Source organism: Chiloscyllium plagiosum, unplaced genomic scaffold (assembly GCF_037043375.1).
Source record: "Chiloscyllium plagiosum isolate Xiang-an unplaced genomic scaffold, Cpla_swu_hap1 HiC_scaffold_12, whole genome shotgun sequence".
NCBI classification, from domain to species: domain Eukaryota; kingdom Metazoa; phylum Chordata; class Chondrichthyes; order Orectolobiformes; family Hemiscylliidae; genus Chiloscyllium; species Chiloscyllium plagiosum.
Genome location: NW_028270150.1, coordinates 73,395,869 through 73,417,103, shown reverse-complemented (window position 1 = coordinate 73,417,103; position 21,235 = coordinate 73,395,869). Strand labels below are relative to the sequence as shown.

General features: G+C 40.7%; 1 protein-coding gene across 3 annotated transcripts in view; it reads right to left on the bottom strand.

Moving 5' to 3' along the window:
• Positions 1-21,235, bottom strand: part of tiam1a (TIAM Rac1 associated GEF 1a) — a 333,343-nt gene that overhangs the window by 24,345 nt on the left and 287,763 nt on the right. For all 3 annotated transcript variants that reach the window (XM_043700703.2, XM_043700702.2, XM_043700705.2), the window contains 5 exons: positions 16,313-16,489; positions 13,708-13,776; positions 13,491-13,616; positions 7,987-8,095; positions 7,498-7,677 (listed from right to left, as the gene is read on the bottom strand). In XM_043700703.2, the coding sequence (XP_043556638.1) occupies positions 7,498-7,677; positions 7,987-8,095; positions 13,491-13,616; positions 13,708-13,776; positions 16,313-16,489 (661 nt within the window). The remainder of the gene's footprint in view (positions 1-7,497; positions 7,678-7,986; positions 8,096-13,490; positions 13,617-13,707; positions 13,777-16,312; positions 16,490-21,235) is intronic.

Below are 21,235 nucleotides of genomic sequence, written 5' to 3'. Positions count from 1 at the left end.
GTCAAGCTGAGCAATGGTACAGTGAAATCCATAATTTGCTTGCGGCAGCAATTTAACCCAAAATAGAAGCTGTAGCCTAACTATTGGTCATAACCAAGTTGGCTATTTAAAAGTCTTACTCCCTATTTATTTAGGTGGTAATATTATTAAAGGGTCATGTGCTATCCAAAAAAAATGGTTATAGTTGTTAGAGACCTGGACAATTCCAAGGCACCATTGTGGATGTGCCTCTGAGATATGTTCAGCCCAAATATCTTCACCTGTTCCATCAATAATCATAAGGTTCAGTGTGGAGTGTTCAAACTTTCCAAAGCATTAACCTCCATACACAACTTCTATGATAATGAAGCACAACAAGTCACCCTACAACAGAATTTGGTTATTACTGTGGGCTGTCAAATGGTTTGTAACACTTGTTATAGTGCCAGATAATTATCACAGAGAGAAGAAAGCTCAGTTGTTTTCCTTTATGTAGGACATAGCACAGGAAATCTGTCATCACTTGAACCTTCTCTCATTCATCCTCATCTAACAAATCAGGATAACATTCAATTCCTTTCTCCTTTGAAGGCTTATCTAGTCTTTTCCTTGAATACATCACTGACACTTTCAAAAACTTTGATCAGTACTAACATCTATGTCCTGGAGGCCACCACTGATCCAAAGCTGAACTGGAGCAGCTGTATCAACACAGTGATCACAAGAAAAGGGTAGAGATTGCATACTCTGCAACGAATGTTTCACCCTTAACTCCTCAAAGTCTAACCACAGTGTCCAAGACTCAAGGCAAGACCGTAATGTAATACTCAGCATTCATCAGGATGAGTGCAGCAATGACAATTCTCAAGAAGTTTGACAGCATCAGGTCAGAACAATGAACTCTATTGGCACTCCCTTCCACTGGAATCAATATCCACTCACTACATCACTGAAAATATATACCACAGCTACAATCATTCGAGAGGATGCTATGAAGCATGTTCAACATTTTGTCACTACGCAGCAACTCATAATACAGAGAAGGACAAGAACAGCAGCATCACGGCAACAATATCACTAACAGGCTCATCTCCATATCCCACACTATTTGACTTTCATTAATGTTCAGTGAATATCCTGGAGTTCCCCGATCTAACAATCTAATTCTCTTGCAGGAGCAGCATTGTTACAAAGAGAAAGCCGACCAACAACTTCTCAGTGTAACTAGGTATAGGAAATAAATACAGCCTCTCCAGCATACCCCACAAATAAAAGTATTGTTCAATCCCTCCCATCAAAGTTGCAGAGGGTCCTGTTTCTAGATTTTGTCTGAAGTGCAATGTCCCAGATTTAGTAAAGGAGGATCATCATTTGGGCAAAATTCTGGAAGATAACTGCAGATCATAATACTACACTTTACATCAGTTATTAACTTATGGGGAAAATTGCAGTTTTTTGCAGCTTCCAATAAACTACATATTTAGTTTATCATTCTCAAGTCATAAATGAAAACTTAGTACACTTACAAAATGGTTTTTGGTTTCAGTCAACAGTACAAATTAGTGGGAAGAAGTATAATACTTATGTAGCAACATCAAGTGACAATGAAGTAACCTAAAAATTCTTTTAATTTATAAAATATTAAATACATATTGAAAATGTTATAACTGCTAGTAATCAGGCCATTACACAGATATATTAATGTTAAAAATTAATAAAATATTAAGCACAATTTCTAAATACATGAAAACCTTTCTCAAGTGCGTTTGGTGAACATTTTAAATCCGAAAGACATTATTAGACTGATTGATAAAACATGACCATTCTTTCGGAGGATGTGAAAATATTATCTTTGGTGCAAATTATCTTTTGCTAACAAGATCAAAAATGACATCATACTCTTCCTTCTACAAAGCTTACATTCTTGCTTACAGCTTTCTTTCCTTTGACAGAAGAAACTCCAAAGTTCTTTCACAAAGCTATTAATGCACAAGTTTTATCTAAGTACATTGAACAGGAAGCAGCTAGTTTGATAAAAGCTTTTCTGAGTCTGTAATTACTGTATCATTTCTGAGATAAGAAACTCACACAGACTTATTTTTGTCTTGAGCTAGCAATACTCTTTGAATGACCTTGTCATATTGTTCCATCGATCAATGCTTTTATGATTTTAGTTAACTGAAGATACTGCCCATGTTTGACAATCTCCAAGATTGGCTACTGACTCTTCTCCAAGATACAACATGCATTGTTCAGTATGGGACAGACTGTATGTTTTTTGGGGGAGGGGAATAAGGTTTCAGTCATTCCACTGCACCTGCAATCTCGGATTGTACTGGTGCAATATCTTTTGAGCTGCTTACATCAGAATAAAGTCACAAAGTTCCATGCAGAGGTATCCCATGACCTTGCTTATTGGAGGCCTCCATGTCCTACTGCATGCTATTGTAAGCTCTTATTTGTGAGTGTTGCAACTGATCCAACTGCAGGAGTTATCGTTTCTGGAGCTGCTATACAAAGACACAAAGAAACTGAGGAGACACAAATGCATCAGCAAGTCCAGGACCAGCAGCAACCTCCAGCGGTGGCTGCACAGCTGCCACATGTGGATGTCACAGCAGAAGGTTCGCTCAGGCTGCTCAGGAGGTACAAGGTGTCCACAGTCAATCAGCCTTAATGTTATTTCCTCCTGGAAGCACAGTGCTGCTGCCGACTGAGGATATCCCAGGCCTTTGTCACAGAACTGTGTCAGCTAGTGGAGCTTGGCTTGTCATCGGCAAAGTTTGGTGGTCTTTCTATCCCTGTGCCTGTCAAGGTGATAGTTGAGTTTGTCTTTTTCTTGTGATTGGCTGCTTCTAAACATCTACTCAGAAATCTATGTAGGATCTCTCAATCTCAACCCACAAATGAATCAAGGTGGTTACCAACCAATTTGCCCATGGTCACACTGCTTCATCACATTTCCCCATGACAAAGCTAGTATTATAGCCCAGGCACTATGCTTTGTCAACTTAGCTGGCTTCACCTGGGGTGCTATAGATTGTACACAGATTGCATGAGATTGTACACAGGTTGCAATAAGAGCACCACAGCATGGGTAGCTAACTCCATCAATGTACAAATCATCTGTGATCATTGCTACCACATTTGTTTCAGAATGCATGGGAGACATGGACTGATGGTTGATGAATCAATCACGCAACCCTAAATGTGTCTGTACACAGACACAACGAAGCCCATTCTTCCTTGATGGCCATCACTGGGTAAGAGATAGTCCTCTTGAAGAGGAGGTTCCAACATTTGCATCTGTTTGGGGGCCCTTGTAGTGAGCCCAGACAGAAGCTGCTGCATATCCCTAGCATTCTATGTGTTGTACAACAAATAGGTAAGGCAGAGAGGAGCTGTGATGGATGCTGAAAAGCTGGGAGAGCAGCATAAGTCTTAAGGGAAAGGGTAATGGCATTGAACAGGAGGAACATAACTTTTACCATGATAGGATGATGCAGTATTGTGCACAATAAGTGCACAAATGTTACTGGCTACTTCTCAGTCTTGCTGCATTTGAACATAAACTGCTTCATTATCTAAGGAGCTGGAAATGGTGCATTATATTGGAAGGAAGGCTGGAAGTCTTTCCCATAGCTGATGCTCCCACATTCAAAATGACCGTTTCAGACAAGGTTCTTACATATTATGGAAAAGAGTAACATCAGTAGCTGTATTCCTGTAGCAGCAACTAAAATGATAGTTACTTAGACAGCAGATAATTTAAAGTGCCAATATCATGACAAATATAATATGCTAGGTACAATGAAGTGTCACCTGTGCCACATAAGTACCCTCAGGAGGTTTCCTTTTCCTTTTTGCCCTCCAACTATGACAAGTTACAGGCCCAAGATCCACAACTGGGTTTCAGGGAGACTGCCCTATATTGGAAACTGTTGACCTTGGAGTTTGGGGGACAATCCTGTGGGAATTGGTGGCTACAGGACTCAGACATTGTGCAAGGATCCTGGGCAGATGTAGGCTTCCCACGTCTTGACTTGAACTTCACAGAATTGTCCCTTGCAGGCAATGTGGAGGTGGGGGACTAAACACCTCTGAGGTGTACGAAGAGGACACTTCTGGGAGGGGCCTGAATATCGTTTCTCTTCCAACACTGCCAAGTCTCCCTGTGAGGAAAAGGCACCTGGAGTGAGGTCAAGGTCCCTTATCCCTCTATTACCTTGTCGTTGGTGTTGGCTGCCATTGGCTAAAATGATAAGTTGCAATTCTGCAATACTCTGGCAGCCAGTGAGGATTCTGCTTGACCTGGCTCTCCATTGCAGCTACTAACCATTGAGACAACCAAACACTTACATGCTGGAACCAGCACAATTGGCGTTGGTGGATCCATCTAATTTTCAATCCACTGTCCTGAGTATGTATGTTCACAAACCTGCCTATTGATCATTTGACTGTACACTTTAATGAAGTTGGACAACATGGGTCTTTTCCTGTCTGGGGTTAAGCAGGTTCCTGCTCTCTCGCAGTCCTCTTGACTGCTGGCAAATTGGGGTGCTCTTTCTCAGCCAACTGTGGAGATGGGCCTGTGATGTGCTGTTGACTCTAATCTAGCCAATATACCCAGAGGTGCCAGTATTTGACCTGATGGAGTGTGGAGGAGGAAACCTTGCTAAAGCTTCCACAAGAGGTCTGTAGATCTGTGGGAAACAGGGAATGAGTTGTGAAATAGGAGTGGAGACATGTTAAGACTATATTCATAATGGTCCTAATGGGACAGCAGCACAGAACATTGCATTGAATCTTACTTGGCTGCGGAGAGTTTTAAGGTCGGCATTGTTACTAGGGTGGGCGTGACTCACTCCTGCTAAGGCAAGGAATCTCTCCTCAGAAGGTGACCAAGACATATGTCAGGCAGCCTACCACCCGTTCTGGTGCTGTCTGACCTATAGTAGGCTCTGTACTCTGCAGTGAAACAATGTAAGAACTTAGTGAGATGAATATGGCTGGCACAGCTAGTGGCATTGGTACAGTTTGAGGAAATGTGGTGATGTATACCAAATGACTGAGTCAGAAATGAAGAAAGGGTTAGCAGTTTGGACGGATGATGGTGTGAGTGCAACTAAAATGAGGAAATACAATGGGGACTTATTACTAAATTTTCTGAGCAATATGTTCTGAGCAGTTTGACCAATGTACATAGCCAATTGCATACAACAGAGTGTGTGGTGGACCATAACCCTCGTTTTTGGGGGTGGAGGGGGAATTTAGAGGGAGTGCGGAGGCACATTTCGAGCAAGCATGAGGTACAATAGAGAAGATGGTTGCACTTACCTACCCCTGCAGAGCACAGAAGGTCATTAACCTTCTTTCTGCACTGTTGGGTCTTTATCTAGGTTATGGTCACTGCATTGACTAAGCTGGCAACCTCTGACCAGGCTAGCAGGGTCCAGTGTCTTGGTCTCCTCTCACAGACCTGAAGAAAGAGGATGGACATCCTCTGCACCACCCCATCCATCAGCTTGCCTGGTTCCCGTCAGCAAAGTGGTGTGTTAATGTTTCTCTGTTTGCTATTTCTGGGGCAATTCATCTCACATTGCAACTGTTGAGGGCTGTTCCTCCCTGCAATGCTTGAACTCATGCATATGTTATGAAGATGTGGGTGTACTTTAAGAGAGTTAAAAGCAGAACTAACGGACATAGCACCAAGTGTTCTCAATAAGGCAACAGTGTATGTAACACTTGGTTGAACAACTTGATTAGCTCATTGCCTGGAGACAAAAACAAATTCAAATTCGGCCAATCAGTTTAAATTAGACCCCGAAAAATATCAAACTCCAATCCAGTTTGAATTGATTATATTGACAATCTTAAAAGCCAATGATAATCCGATGCTTTGGGGGTAGAAGACAGAGGAAAAGTTGAGAGGAGAACTGCCAAAACCTAGCATGTAACAGACTGCTTGAGAAAAATATCTCTCTTAAAAGTACCTTTTCGATCAGTAGCCTGTGACGCAGAAATTTCTAACAAGGAGGAAAGACGACACAGGAAGGTCCGAAGACCAGAGCCTACAGCTGCCTCGTTTTGAGATGTGTTGTTTTGTAAATCTTAATTGGGAGTTTTATTGGACTAGTATTATAGAAGAAAAGGTAAAAGATAGGTGAGAGAAATAAATTGTAAATAGTGGTTAGTTAATTATTCTCTGTTTTACTTTAAGAAATAAAATAGTTAATTTTTACTTTACATAGTTCTTGGCCACTCGAATTTACTGCATGGGATAAATCTTTTCTATGTTGCAGATTTTAAATTAAGCAGGAAAGTTTACCTTGTGTCGCAACACTTTGCTAAGTTTATATGGCACCAGCAGTGGGAAACCTGCAGCAGTGAGCACTTCCACCATTGATGAGCACAATGGAGCGGTGCCTTGGGACATGTTACAAATATAACGAGGTGAAATAAGTCACTAAAGCTCAGAAAGAGACCTTAACTGAAAGTCCCTGAAACTGACACTCAGTCAGATTCTGGGAAAACTTAGTCCTGTATCTACAGTACATTTGGGTTTAGAGAAAATAAAGTATATTATTCAAAGTAAAACTCCCCCAAAACACAGATACAGAATTCAAGGATTTTATGCAATATTATTTGTCTGCCAGCTATTAGTTGCATTATTTTGCAGTATTAGCAAAACTTGCACTCCAGAAAATGTCAGCACTCCACAACACATCCAATTCATGGAAAAATAACAGTACTCGAGAAAGAATACAGCAATATTTGCTGAAATTTGCTTCCTTTTAAAGGAACCATACTTTAAGAAAGGCAAAATATAGAAAGTCACTGTAATCCTTTACACATGACTAGAACAGTGAGGAACCCTTTCAGCGTGTTTCTCCTTCCCAAGCTAGAAGGGATATTGGGACATTCTCTTGAAAATGAATATGACAATGAAATTAAGAAATATTTGATTAATCATAAACATAGGGGCATCTGACTAAATTTTCTGAATATTGTGTTCAGCAGTTTGATTAGATTTGTTTAAGGACCTATACATTTAAAGTTAATGGGATAATAAATGAATTCAGCCAATTTCAGCCCACCATTTTGAAGTACTCTAGGCTATCTTAATAACATTTAATTAATTTACAACAAATTGAACATATAGTGCAATGGATTTTGTTTCAGTGTTAAAAATATTCAATCTAAATAAATTGGGTACCATTCTGCGTAAAGGTAATGGGAATATTCATTGGAGGATCACCATACAAGATCCTAAGTGTGGCAGAAATAAATCAATATTAATCAATCTAACAATACATTAGTCCTCACAATCTTTACCATATTTCAATACTGAGAACAAGCATTTTCTTCACCGTACCCTCTATCTCTTTGATTGTTCTCAGGCTCTCGTCTATATGTTGTGACCTGATGATGCACAAGTGCAAACAGGTATGTATCCCATGATTATTCTACCCCATGGATAAAGACCATGAAAAAATATAACATCTATGCAATTCTTACCAGTTAGATGATAATGTTCTTCACTATCTGAGTCTGTAAGAGAGATCAGCTCCTTCAGAAGCAGGGGATATTTCAGAACACGCTGAATAGGCTTGATCAGGTAGGACTCCAATGTTGATGAGTGCTGCTGTTTAGGATTCTGGGCATCAAGAAAGGCCTTAAAAGCTGGATTAACTTTGGCTAAACGAAAATAGTATAAAAAGTAACAAACAGAAATTGTAACAAGCAGAAAACAAAATATGAAACTTATGAATATTATGTTGTTAAAAGCATTCTATTTTTAGAAAGGAAGTGGTGAGTAAAATCTTCAACAACATTCAGGTCTTCTCGTGTTAGAATTTTCTTCATTTACTGATTATCTGAATCTTATACTTATTCCTTAAGAGCAATTAATATTTCTCATGCTAACCATTACAGCAAGAGGCACAATGCACTCATAACGATGAAAGATACGCAACCTAAACTATGTTCAAAGCGTAATACAATTACCTTTAACAAGGACCTTGGGAACCTTTGTATGACTGGCACAGAATGCACTGTATAGCTTGAAGCGATCAGCATAGTACAAAAATGAACCACCCAAGGAGAACAGGACTTTCTGCAAGAATAACACAAAATAATCAATTAGCACTTTGATTAATACTATCTGTGAACCATACAAATTACAAATTGTAAGCCATTCAGCCCCTCGAGCTTGCTCCATCATTTAATAAGATTAGATTAGATTAGATTCCCTAGTGTGGAAACAGGCCGTTCGGCCCAACAAGTCCACACCGACCCTCCGAACAGTAATCCACCCAGACCCATTTCCCTCTAACTAATGCACCTAACACAATGGGCAATTTAGCATCGCCAATTCACCTGACCTGCACATCTTTTGATTGTGGGAGGAAACCGGAGCACCCAAAGGAAACTCACACACAGGGAAAATGTGCAAACGCCACACAGATAGTCGCCTGAGGCTGGAATTGAACCTGGGTCCCTGGCGCTATGAGGCAGCAATGCTAACCACTGAGCCACCATGCGGGTGATTTGATTGCAACCTTGAATCTGCATTTCTGCCTAACCTGATAATCTTTCACCCTCTTACTTATTAATAAGAGTCGATCAAATTCTGGTCTTTAAAATATTCAAGTGCTCTGTTTCCAACACCTTTTCAAGAACTCCAAAGATTCAACCCTCTGAGAAAATGTTTTCCTTTGTCTTGGTTTTAAATAGGTCACCCCTGATTTTTAAACAGTGACCTCTTAGTTCCAGATTCTTCCAAAGGAAGAATCCTCTCCACAGCTGCACCGGGAACATGTGCCGGTGAACTACTGACATTTTCTTTCAGAACACAGAGTAAAAAAGTCATCTAAAGGAAGCATGGAGCCACAATGGAGCTTTTTTTCTGGGGGCAAGAGGCACCACTGATGTGCTAAAGACTACTCTTTACTGTAAAGAGACTGCTGCTAATGAGAAAAAGAGGGGATAGTGGAGAAATGGATAGTTCAAGAGTTATTTCAAGATTGGCAAGCCCTCAAAGCAGAAAAAATCACCAGATCTGAATGGAATGCATTCTGGTTTGTTGGGGTAAGTTGCAGCTGCTAACCTCAAGATGGCAGCGCAGATGGAGTAGCAGCGCAGCATTTGCACTGCCGAGCCCAGGGCTTGTCCACTTCCATCTGCCTTTCTTTTTTTAATTTTACTTTTGCTGTTCTTCTTCATTTGTTTCTCTTCCTTTCAAGGCTTTTGCGGCTTTGGAGGAGCATTGACAGCATCGGAACGACAGCAACAAAGCAGGAATTGAGAAACAAGTTCAGAAGGCCAGAGGCGGGTAGTATTGTATGAAGCTCCTGCGATCGAGAACCGGGTTCAAAGGGCAGCAGCAGCAGCAGATGGACTCAGTTCTAGGGGCCGGCAGTGACAACAAGTTAGCACAGATTTGTGACTTCAGGGATGGAGGCTCACTTACCTTGCAGAGATAAGACTTTAAGATATGGACATTTCCCTTTCTTCTTGGCTCTGTTTCTTGTTTATTTTTCATTTTCATTTATTGTATCCAAGATTTTTTTTGGTTGTGTATCTAAGATGGTTATTTCTGTTAATTCTGTTTTTTTGTATTTAAGATGGCAGCGGAAAATGGCAACTTTGTGCACTTTTCACTGTATTCCTGTATCCCTGCACAGGAGTACATGTGACAATAAAACCTAATTCTAAATTCTAACATTAGATGGTGAGGAGTACCAGAACAAACTCCAGATATTGAGGGTCATTGCAAAATAAGCAGACTTCTCCTGACAAATAAACAGTCATAGACCATAGCAGCAGGATGTTTATGGTTCAGTGAGGTAAAAGGTGGTGTCACCGCATTTTCAAAACTCCTGTAAACTATTTTCCAGTATCCTATGACATGATAAGGGAGAATCATACTTTAATAAGCCATACCACAAAAAAACTTTCAATCTTGGATCAGCTGAAGCTGGACAAAAGGTTGTTAGTAGGGCTATTATTTTCATTTATGCAGGCTTACCTGATCATTCCTGAAGGGCTAATGCCTGAAACGTTAATTCTCCTGCTCCTCGGATGCTGCCTGACCTGCTGTGCTTTTCCACCACCACACTCTCAACTCTGATCTCCAGCATCGCAGTCCTTACTTTCTCCTGATCATTGCAACCAAGCAATGCACCATCTCAAGGCAGAGTTGGGCGTTCTGTGCAATAGTTTCTAACTCTATAAGGCACAATACAGAGGTCCTTCTACAAATTCTTTCGTTATGAGAGAACTAAAGATGGAAATTGCGTACTATGATGAAAGTTGATAAATATTTTATTAATTGGGGATTTGGATTCTAGAAGTAGAGGTATATGGACTTCTGCCTTTAGGTCCGTGAAAATGATTTCATTTTAAGGAAGGTCAGAAATTCATTTTGAATTTTGAGTTCAAAACAGCATTTCCAAGAAAGCATGAGACTTAAGTTAAATGAAAAAAAAAGCTACCTGGATGAGAGAAATGCTGGTGTTTACCAAGTTGAGTTTTTGCCTACCACGGAGACCAAGTGCAGGAGAAAAGATCCATACTAGCAAAAGAGCATTGATAGTTTTGGCAGTCTCCAGCCATTGGTAGAAGAAAAGTTGGAAGCATTTTAGTAGTCTAAGTAGATAGGGCTGGAAAAGGGGTTGTCTTAGAGATCAGTCAGAAAGTAGCGTGCTCAAGTCTTGCTGAGAGACAGAGAGAAACACGTGGTGAACATGCAGAAAATCACTGAAAATAAACTTTTGCAAGTTTGTCAGCTGGGTAAGGAATCTTGAAAGTGAAGACAGGAGCAATACTTCACTGGGATTTAGTGTTTGTAAAGGATATTGCTGGAAACAAATGTTTGAATGTTTCTATCTTCTACTTATGAGATCTTTCCACATTGTCTCATAGAGCTTTATTTTTCTGTGATGGAATTTATTTCTGCTCAAAGTACACTGACAGCCTCATACAAATATATTTGTTGATAGATCACCAAGGTAGCCAAACTGTAAAAGTATAATTTATAGTCTAAAGCCAAATTTCACTCTGCTACTACCAACAGCTGGGATCACAACAGAGGCTGGGTCATAATTTTGGATTAATTTGCTTGTCACAATTCTCATCACTGTATAAAAAATACATAGGAGAACTTTGCAGCTTTGCATTTTGAGAGGATGCAAAGACTTCAAATAATTCTACTAGGATTGGAACCCCGTATCTATCAACCTAGATTTAATGAGATATATGTTGAAGAGGTATTTCCAATTGTGAGAGCAGAACTGGGACTTTAAATATGCAATAGTCACTATCCAACAGGGAATTCGGGAGAAAATATTTCATTTAGAGAATCTAAGAAGAGCTACCACAAGGAATAGTTCAGGAAACTGACACTTATGTATGTAAGGGGGAGCATAATAAATACTAGGGCATAATGAATTGATGGGATAGAATAGAAAGGTTGGAGGAGGTAAAGTATGAATGCCATTGTGCAAAAAAATGTGTTTGGTCTGTTTTTGAACAGTGTATTTGATTGTTAGTCCACTGAATTTGCCAATATATTCTAAGGATGATGACATTCTCACAATACTCTGCGACATCAAAGCATTCATGCTTAATGGGAAGTCTTCACTACCTCTGAATCAATAGCGACAATCATGGAAAGCCTACTAGTTCAATCCAGATTTAATACTACCCCTCATGGCTCCTGGGGATGCACCCTTGCCTATGTCAGCAAACCCTGGACAAGTATGACTTTCAGCAGCTGTCCCTGCCATTGCTGCCTGTTCATTCTCGCTTGTGATCTAGGATTCACGACACACACTGGAAATATGAAACCCAGTAATAAATTCACAATCATGTATCTACTTTAAACTGTACATTTCACCGCACTATAATAGCACTTCCTCATTACTCACAACCCTTCCGTCAGTAGTTGCTGAGCCCCATAGTGAAGCAAAGCAAAAATGTCATATCAGAAGTTAGTTGAACACCAGTTAGACCCTTTAGAGAACATTTTTTTGGAAATGTGTGAAGGTCTTATCAAGGAAAAATATTTACAGAAATGGCACTAGAGATGAAAAATTTCAGCAACATCAAGAGAAATTTGGGTTCCTTTCCTTCGAGTAGGGATAGTTAGCAAGATATTTTATAGTAATCTTCAACATTATGAATGATTGTGAAATAAAGAGAAACACTTTCTCGTGACAAAATTGTTGACAATGCAGCACACGCTACCCCTCATGGCTCCTGGCTCATGCCTATGTCAGCAAACCCTGGAGAAGTATGACTTTCAGCAGCTGTCCCTGCCATTGCTGCCTGTTCATTCTCGCTTGTGATCTAGGATTCACGACACACACTGGAAATATGAAACCCAGTAATAAATTCACAATCATGTATCTACTTTAAACAGTACATTTCACCGCACTATAATAGCACTTCCTCATTACTCACAACACTCACAAGAGGCAGTCAAAGCAGATTTAATCAGAACATGCAAAATAGAATTGGATAAGCAATTGAAAGGGAAAAAAAACCTAGGCTATAAGAAAAGTGGGAGGGGGAGATTTGGACTAATTTTTAGATTCTCAACAGTATGGAAACAGACCCCTCAGCCCAACAAGCCCACACCGACCCTCTGAGGAGGAACCCACCCAGACCCATCTCCCTCTGTCTAATGCACCTAGCACTATGGGCAATTTAACATGGCCAATTCACCTGACGTGCACACCTTTGGACTGTGGGAGGAAACCCACTCAGACACGGAGAACGTGCAAACACCACACAGACAGTCGCCTGAGGCTGGAATCGAACCCGGGTCCCTGGTGCTGTGAGGCAGCAGTGCTAACCACTGAGCCACCATGCTACCCAATAGTGGTCTAAAAAGCCATCACAAGCCAGTGGACAGAATGGCCCTCTGTTGTATTATTTTGTGATTCTACGAAAATATGGTTTCCTGAAAACCTTCAATCTTCATTCGTGTAAAACTAAAAATAATAGCCAGATAGAGACAGCAAAAGCAACAAAGTGCACAGTGACGCATCATCCCATAGATTTTCTTGAACTATACAATCAACATAAATGTGATCTCAGTCTTACAAAAATGTATCAGAACACCTACTGTGTTCTCAAAATACTTCAGATGCTGGAGATCTCGACAAGAGATCTTTTGAAGAATTATGGGATTTGGCTCATATCTTGGTTTCTCTCTCCACAGTTGCTGTCAGAGCTGCTGAATTTCTGACATACATACTGGATTTCATTACATACTGGATTTTGTCTCATTGCTTGTGCTATCAGTATTTCATATTACCTTGCCTTGGTGAAAAATACATGGAAAAAAATCCACAATGATATAATTATTTCTCTTCTTTCTCTCATGGGATTTTACTTACTGAACAAAAAACTGCCAGGCGATATAATAAAGAAAAACACAAGAGAAAATTGCATACTGTGCAGGGGAAACTGATCATAATCTGTGAACTTTGAAACAATTTTACCTTGAACTGATTGACTGTTTCAAGCTTTTCAAGGTCAGATACCAATCTTACACCATCTTCTAGTGTTTTCAAGAATTCCACTTGGAACTGAACCATTTCTCTCAAGTTTCCGAAAAGCACATCAAGCTGAAAAATAAACAGCAAACCAAAAGATTGATTCACAAAATAATAATGATTGTTTTTTTAACCATTCCTGTTTGAAAATATATTTCCTTACCTCATCTTGAGTAAGAAAGACTTCTTTCTGCAGAGGTTTCAAATATTTCTCCAAGAGATAATTCAGATCCTGTGAACCAAACATTAAACTTTAGCAGATTTACAAAAAATATTTCAGTAAAAATTCTCATATTTAAAAATAAGCCCAATTTTACACATTGCTGCACTACATTTAACCTCTTCATAAATCCATACCCAGGTTCCAACAAAGCTAAGCCAGAACTACTGCACTTCATTTTTCAAGGTTGTAAATTCAGCAATTAACAGATCAAAGCAATATTTGAAGGGAATTCACAACAATTTTCACAATGAGAGTTTCTGCATTATTTCAAACTGATCTTCTTAAAAATATTTTTCAGTGTTCTCTAAAAGTAAAATAGCCTGGTTATATATTTCCAGTATATGTCTGTGAAGAAAAAAGACAGATTCCCATCTGTACCCTTCATTGGAACCTTAAAAAAAAGACTAATAAATATGTTACATTGGTTTCATTAACATACTTGCATCACAAATACCTGAAATATTACAATGGCAATGCTGCAACACAGAACCATTTTACTTCCAAGAAATTAACTTGTAAAACACTGACATGCTCTCATTATTCTTATAATATTATATGAGCATCATATATAGACACAATCAATATTAAGTTACTGTAAAATGGCTTATGATTGAAAAAGAGATGCTTCATCCTGAAACCAGTAGCTAGGTTCTCTTGACTAAATAAAAAGTCAATTTAGCTGATTTTAAGTACAGCAGTTGCAAAAATATTCAAGCTAATCTCCCACACTCAATCCTCCTCTCTTGGAGAGGGTGACACAGATGAGGACATGGTTCAAGAAATAACTGGGTTTCCAAGTGATTATTCTTCATGTGTCAACCCAGTTGTTATGAACAGTCTAACCCACCATGGAAGTCTTCAGATGAATAGTTTGTTCATATATTATCACATATCAACCCACACAGCATGCTGTGATCACTGGATAACATTCGGGAACAGGACCCCTCAGTACTGGTGCTCTCCCAATCCACAGATAGTAAGGCTAATGAGGGAGTCTTTCTGCTACTTAACATCGGTCATTTCATACATTTAGAGTCTAAAGGTCAACATTCTGTATGGGGACACAGAATAAGATAGACAATTGATTGAAACATAAGCCTAACGTTCATGTAAATACAATAATTCAAAGCAGTACAATAAACCAAGTGTCATGAAATGACATTTTTTTAAAAATAAATAGATTCCTGTCACTCCTGTATCTACCACAAATACTCATGTATAGGTCAAGTTTCGAAGGCTGAAATTAGGGGGTTGACTTATACTCGAGGTATTGTTTTTGAGAGGCTGAAATGCTTGCTCTAGTTCGAAATACCATATTATTATTATTAGAAGCCGATTTGATTACACAACTAATCCCACCTGAAGAATCCTAAATAGTTACTGAATCCTAATCTTCTACTGTCCACCTTCCTGCCAGGTCTGAGTCAGGAACACAAACTAATCTCAATTTGCTACATTCTCTGATATGGTACATGGAGTTCCAATCTCTGTGATGGTCGGGTGGGCAGGTTTCTTGCCCGCAGCTCTGATTGTCTAGTGGCCTGCCCATCATGCAGGTGGCTGCTCTGATTAGTGGGCAGTGATGTCATTGGAGATGGGTGATTGCACTGCCTCCCTGTTGTGCACCTGTATGGAGCTGTGCTGGTGAAAGGACTGGAGGTTTGTAATGTTGTGCTAAGTTGGGGGGAGGAGAAGAAGAGGGCGGGAACTTAGCCACAGGGGGAGTGGGGGGGGGGCAGGGGGGGGGGGAGAAGGGGGAGGCCCCGTTACACAGCAACTGACTCAACAATCTGCTCAAATTAAAGAAATGAAACCTAAACTGCACACCCACACTATTATTCTAAAGACAGCACTAATTGTTAATTAACTTAGAATAATTACACCAACACCGATTAATACAAAATTGGATTTTAAAAAAGGAACGATTTATCCCGCAAAATCTTCTACATGAGTGGATTTAATGTTATTCCTCATATTGTTTTGAAACTGAACAAAGCAGTATAATGAAATGTAAAAGATATACCAGTATGTAGTTAATATATCTCACTTTTATTCAGACATAATGGCACAATTAAAATGATTATTTTAGTGATATTAACTTTTGGATGTACAATGAACAAAGTGCAATAAGTATCGATAGACTTAGTACCGGTATGAATGAATGAATCAAAACGCGCTGAAGTAAACCGAAGTGTGATAAGTAGAATTATGAATGAATGGAGATGCGATATACTGGTAGAAAACAAAGAGCGATGAGTAGAGTTACTGGTATGAATGAATGAATGAATGCGATTTCGGTTAAGTGGGTTAATGGGAACATTGACTTATTTTCTTAAGCAGATATTTTCTGAAAAATCTATGAAATTTCAGCAAAATAAGTTAATGGGAACATGCAGTTTCCTCTGCAAGAGGTTTATAATGTGATATAGGAGAGTCGGCTTATACACAAGGTGTGTGGAAAATACAAGATTTTTTGGCCAAAAATAAGGGATCGGCTTATACATGAGATCAACCTATACACAACTATATATGGTAGTATTTTTACCTTCACATATGTCTGTTCTGTTTCCACGAGTTCACAAATGACCTTACGTAATTTATCAGCATCAGTGAGTTGCCGAGATGGCACTTGGTGGGGTAAAGAATCTGAAGGCTGTGATGACATGTTCGATGGACTTAATTCATGCAGACCACGACAAAATGCTGTTACTTGCTCTGTGCTCTATTAAGGAAAACAAGGAATGAAAGTTTACTTTTAAGATATGTTTTGTTTCAAAAAAGCAAGTTTAAACTTACAGTGAATCAGATATTATGACAAACAGTGCACTATATTTGCATATACCATTTTAAACCGTTCCCAGAATTCAGCAATGCTCAGGGACTATATCTTCCATTACATTCTTTGGCTTGAAACAGTATGTTAACAACTCAGCATAATTTAAGTCTCAAATTATTTTGGAATAATCCAATAAGTCTTTAGAAAATCTGCAAAGTAAGGGAAAGAACAAAATTTGAGTTGTTAAACCAAGATTACCCATTTATCGAATGCTCATTATGGATATAATCAGTCTAAATCCTTTAGTTAACTTCAGCCATAAAAATTTGATATAAACAGCATGAGGACCAAATTGGGATTTATGGCATGGTTGTAGACTGCTTGTAAATGTTGCACAGAATGCCATAATAGTGAGTGCCTTGAGCAACCTCCAAAGGGTAAGATGATCATGTCGTCAACTAATATGTCCTTCCTGTTTGATGAGAAAGTGAGGACTGCAGATGCTGGCGATCAGAGCTGAAAATGTGTTGCTGGAAAAGCGCAGCAGGTCAGGCAGTATCCAAGGAACAGGAGAATCGACGTTTTGGGCATAAGCCCTTCTTCAGGAATGAGGAAAGTGTGTCCAGCAGGCTAAGATAAAAGGTAGGGAGGAGGGACTTGGGGGAGGGGCATTGGAAATGCGATAGGTGGAGGGAGGTCAAGGTGAGGGTGATAGGCCGGAGTGGGGTGGGGACGGGAGAGGTCAGGAAGAAGATTGCAGGTTAGGAAGGCAGTGCTGAGTTTGAGGGATTTGGCTGAGACAAGGTTGGGGGAGGGGAAATGAGGAAACTGGAGAAATCTGAGTTCATCCCTTGTGGTTGGAGGGTTCCCAGGCAGAAGATGAGGCGTTCCTCCTCCAACCGTCGTGTTGCCATGGTCTGGCGATGAAGGAGTCCAAGGACCTGCATGTCCTTGGTGGAGTGGGAGGGGAAGTTAAAGTGTTGGGCTACGTGGTGGTTGGGTTGGTTGGTCCGGGTGTCCCAGAGGTGAACGTTTCAGAGAACACCTCTGGGACACCCGGACCAACCAACCCAACCACCCCGTAGCCCAACACTTTAACTCCCTCTCCCACTCCACTAAGGACATGCAGGTCCTTGGACTCCTTCATCACCAGACCATGGCAACACGACGGTTGGAGGAAGAGCGCCTCATCTTCTGCCTGGGAACCCTCCAACCACAAGGGATGAACTCCGATTTCTCCAGTTTCCTCATTTCCCCTCCCTCCACCTTGTCTCAGTCAAATCCCTCGAACTCACACCGCCTTCCTAACCTGCAATCTTCTTCCTGACCTCTCCGCCCCTACCCCACTCCGGCCTATCACCCTCACCTTGACCTCCCTCCACCTATCGCATTTCCAACGCCCCTCCCCCAAGTCCCTCCTCCCTACCTTTTATCTTAGCCTGCTGGACACACTTTCCTCATTCCTGAAGAAGGGCTTATGCCCAAAATGTCGATTCTCCTGTTCCTTGGATGCTGCCTGACCTTCCTGTTTGATGCCAATATCAGCATTTTGGCGCTCAGAGGAGGGGGAAGTGGAGTGGTAAGGTTCTCAAATAGAAGCAGTATCTCTTCTAGCAATTCGCCGATGTAAACGGAAGCCAGGAACAATGGGTTAGACATTCATGTTAGGACTGCATTGGCAGCGGCTGTGAAACTGACTGTGGTAGGAACTTGTGCAAGCTTGGTTCAATGACACACTGCGTTCAGACAGAGCAGACCACATTTCATAATCCGCTGCCAGAGCAGACAAGCACGTTTCACTCTGTATGCATCATGTTTAAATTCTGAAAGGATGTATCTCAGCCAGGTGAACATCTTCAACATTCAGCTGCAGCCATTAATGCTGAATCATGCAGGTCAATACCTGGTATCTTAAGAAGAGTTTGGAGGTCTTCATTCTGTGGCAATCTCCTGTGCCATCTGCATTTGTATCATTAGGCTACTGGGCAATGAGTTATCTAATGACTATTTTACACATACATGCTGCTGCATAAAATGTAATAGAGGTGGTTACTAGGATGCTAAAACAATGCCTCCTGGACTGCTTTGGATGAGCCCTGCAACACTTTGCATATCAACAGTCATGGCAGACTACTGCAGATATTTTCTAATTAACCTGTTGAACATTTACACATCTCTGGAGTAGGTTAGACATGAACTTGGGTCTCCAAGCTCAGAGGTAGGGCCACAACCACTGCACCACAAGAGTCCTCCAGACTGCTTGTTACAGCACAACACTGTCAGCAGGAAGAAAAGATGAGTGGAATCTCTTTTGGGGTAGAAGTGACCTATATCAGGAGGACAGATTACACCTGAATTGGAAAGGGACTATTACACTGGCGGAGAGATTTGCTCGAGCTGCCTGGGAAGATTTAAATCAGTTTGGGGGTGGGTTGATGGAGTTGGAGTGGACAGCAGGGAGACAGGGAGAAAATGGATCAGTTTGAGACTGGTGCAGTTAGGAAAAAGAGCGAGTCAAACACTCAGGGCAGGCAGGAAAAAAGCAGGGAATGAGATAGGACTGATAAATTAAACTGCATTTATTTTAAATGCGAGAGGCCTCATAGGTAAGGCATATGAATTCAGGGCATGTTTGGGAACATGGGACTGGGATATCACAGCAATTACAGAGACGTGGCTCAGGGATAGACAGGACTGGCAGCTTTATGGTCTTATGGTCTTAATGTTCCAGGGTATAGATCCTATAGGAAGAATAGAAAGGAGAACAAGAACAGGATGGGGAGTGGCGTTTTTGATGAGGAATAACATTATGGCTGTACTTAGGGAGGACAATCCTGGAGATATGTCTAGGGAAGTTATTTGGGTAGAACTGAGAAATAAGAAAGGGATGATCACCTAATTTAGATTGTACTATAGACTTCCAATGGTAATGGTAGGGGATTTTAAACTTCCAAACACCCACTATTTAAGAAAGATAGTAAAGAAAAGCCAGGGAACTGTAGACCGTGAACCTGACATTAGTGGTGGGCAAGTTGTTGGAGGGAATCCTGAGGGACAGGACTTACACGTATTTGGAAAGACAAGGACACTTCACATGGCTTTGTGGGTAGAAAATCATGTCTCACCAACTTAATTGAGTTTGTTGAACTAGTAATGAAGAGGGTTGATGAGGGCAGAGCGGTGGACACAATCTATATGGACTTTAGTAAGTTCAACAAGTTTCCGCATTGTAGACTGGTTAACAAGGTTAGATCACATGATACAGAGGAAACTAGCCATTTGGATGCAGATCTGGTTCATAGGCAGGAGATAGAGGGTGTTGGTGGAGGGTTGCTTTTCAGACTGGAGGCCTGCGACCAGTGGTGTGCCACAAGGATTGGTAGTGTTTCCACTGCTTTATGTCATTTATATAAATGCTTTAAATGTGAACATAGGAGCTATATTAGTAAGTTTGCAGGTGACACCAAAATTGGAGGTGTAGTGGACAGTGAAGAAGGTTATCTCAGAGTATAATGAGATCGTGGTCACATGGGTCAACGGGCTGAGGAATGGCAGATACAGTCAGAGATGTACAGCATGGAAACAGACCCTTCAGTTCAACTCGTCCATGCCGACCAGATATCCCAACCATTCTGGTCCCACCTGCCAGCGCCTGGCCCATATCCCTCCAAACCCTTCCTATTCATATAACTATCCAAATGCCTCTTAAATGTTGCAATAAATAAACCGTCCCTGGGTGTGGGGCCCGAACCACCAACCTTTCGGTTAACAGCTGATGGAGTTTAATTTAGATAAACGTGTGGTGCTGCTTTTTGTAAAGGCAAATCAAGGCAGGAATTTAACACTTAATGGTAAGGTCCGGGCAGTGTTTCTGAACAAAAAAGCCTTGGAATGCAGGATCATAGTTCCTTGAAAGTGGAGTCACAGGTAGACAGGACAGTGAAGGCAGTGGTTGGTATGCTTGCCATTAATGGTCAATACGTTGAGTATTGGAGTTGGGAGGTTATGTTGTGGACATAACCTGTACAGGACAGTGGTTAGGCCACTTTTGGAGTACTCCACGCAATGCTGGTCTCCCGACCACAGGAAGGATGTTGTGAAACTTGAAATGGTTCAGACAAGATTTACAAGGATGTTACCAAGGTTAGAGAGTTTGAGCTATACAGTAAGGCTGAATAGGCTGGGGCTATTTTCCCTAGAGTATCAGAGGCTGAGGGGTGACCTTACAGAAGTTTATAAAACCATGAAGGGTAGATAGAGTGAATAGGCAAGATCTTTTTCCCAGGATAAAAGAATCCAAAATTAGGAGGCAACACTGTCACACAGAGGGTTGTGCTTGTATGGAATGAACTGCAAGGGGATGTGGTGCAGGCTGGTACAATTACACCATTTAAAAGGCATCCGAATGGGAATATGAATAGGAAGAGTTTAGAGGGATATGGACCAAATGCTGGCAAATGGGACTAGATTAATTTAGGATAGCTGGTCAGCATGGACAAGTTGGACTGAAAGGTCTGTTTCCATGCCGTCCAGCTCTATGACTCTATGATGAGGAAAGAAGAGACAGACCAGAGCCTCTTCTCCATCTGAAAATCCTGAACTCTGCCCCTGTGTAACACTATTCTTCCCTCTTTGGTAGATCAGAGTCAGTTGTAAAATGATATGAAGCACTTGGTCCAACTGCAATGCAAC